Source organism: Amphimedon queenslandica, unplaced genomic scaffold, assembly GCF_000090795.2.
Source record: "Amphimedon queenslandica unplaced genomic scaffold, v1.1 AMPQUscaffold_2973_Cont25028, whole genome shotgun sequence".
NCBI lineage: Eukaryota > Metazoa > Porifera > Demospongiae > Haplosclerida > Niphatidae > Amphimedon > Amphimedon queenslandica.
Window position 1 is genome coordinate 1 of NW_003556695.1, and position 1,357 is coordinate 1,357.

Genomic DNA, 1,357 nt, shown 5'->3' on the forward strand with positions numbered 1-1,357 from the left:
TCAAATTTACATGAATGAACATTAATGATGTACATGTACTTAAATGTCTATCTCTTTCTCTAGTAATTCTGTAACTCTCATGTGTACTACTTGTGGTGTTTGCAAAGTCTCTCTTCTCAGGGAATTCTGTAACAAAACAGGTTAGATGGCATCATACCTCATTAATATTCATTGACTGCACCCCTTATCAGGAGTACAGATTACATTGAAGGATTACAAATTTTCCTTGACTGCTCCATTCAATGAAGGTGATCTTGCCTGTATTGTACCTGTTGTTAAGCACACTGATTTTAAAGTGAGACAAAACTTCATTTATTACTGCTTTGTACTGTCACTTTTGCTACACAATATATACCGTAGTTTAGGGAATTTATGTGGTAGAAACTTTTGTGTTTTTAAATGATGCTGTTATTTAATTTTACCAAATAAGACTGTGTCATGTATTATTGAATGTGGCATATAATTATGTAGGTGATCTAATTTTTTTGGAATTCTAATCCAGTGAAATTAAAATCACAGTGAAAAATTTTCAGATCGATGGTGTATTATGTCTTTTACATGTATGTGTACTTCAATCTTCAATTGTATTTCTAATTTTCTTTTTATCTTAAATTTTCTTTCCCTCAATCCCCCCAGCCTCTTGAAGCCTCTGGTTTGTATGAGTTGGCTCAGGTTCAGTTGCAGTCTGGTAATATTGAAGTTGCTCTTGACTATCTATCTGAAGCTGTGCAATTGTTTGCTCAAGTCTTTGGGCCACTACATGTCAACATAGCAAACTGTTATAAGTGAGTGGTGTCATTCAAGTACTTATATATTCCATTGTATTATTATATATAGAGTTATTGCACGAATTCATCATGCTCTAGGAGACAGTAAACTAGTAAGTGGTGCATGTAACTACATGTATGTGCATGCCATGTACATGTTAATGTATCGACTGGTTGTGTATGTAGTTTAGTTTAAATGACTGATACCGTGTTAAGATGTTATGCATGTTCTAAAGTCTATTCACTTTCACCTGATCCCTGGTTGTTATCAACTAATAATAGAAGCTGAATTTGATTTGGCTGTTCTAGCTGCGTAATTTTGGTCAAGGTATGTCATTGAGTTTATAGAGGGACATCCAAAAAAGGCTAAGGCCTTGTCATTTTGATCCATTCCTTATTTCTAAGGAAGGGATGGACCTAGCAATTCTAATGGCACAAACAAAATTTCTAAATTCCTGGACTATCAAAAGTTATTACAAACAAGCGTAACAGTGTAAAGTATTACTATAATTGATTTCACCACCTTGCATGTACAGCTGGGTTCTTATTAAAACTTAAAGAGGTTCTCTACCTTCTAATCCTTCAAGAAA

At 34.0% G+C, this 1,357-nt stretch overlaps 1 protein-coding gene across 1 annotated transcript; it reads left to right on the forward strand.

The window, feature by feature from the left end:
• Positions 1-6: 6 nt before the first annotated feature.
• On the forward strand, positions 7-963 carry LOC109593074 (clustered mitochondria protein homolog). Its single transcript, XM_020008324.1, has 5 exons — positions 7-140; positions 192-295; positions 637-785; positions 838-903; positions 954-963. The coding sequence occupies exons 1-5, from the start codon at positions 44-46 to the stop codon at positions 961-963; spliced, it is 426 nt and encodes a 141-aa protein (XP_019863883.1). The 5' UTR covers positions 7-43.
• The last annotated feature ends 394 nt before the right edge of the window (positions 964-1,357 follow it).

Coding starts and splice junctions, on each gene's coding strand:
- LOC109593074 (XM_020008324.1), top strand. CDS start 44: ATGTCTATCTCTTTCTCTAGTAATTCTGTAACTCTCATGTGTACTACT. Junction 141..191: donor GGAATTCTGTAACAAAACAG/GTTAGATGGCAT, acceptor ACCCCTTATCAG/GAGTACAGATTACATTGAAG. Junction 296..636: donor TTAAGCACACTGATTTTAAA/GTGAGACAAAAC, acceptor CAATCCCCCCAG/CCTCTTGAAGCCTCTGGTTT.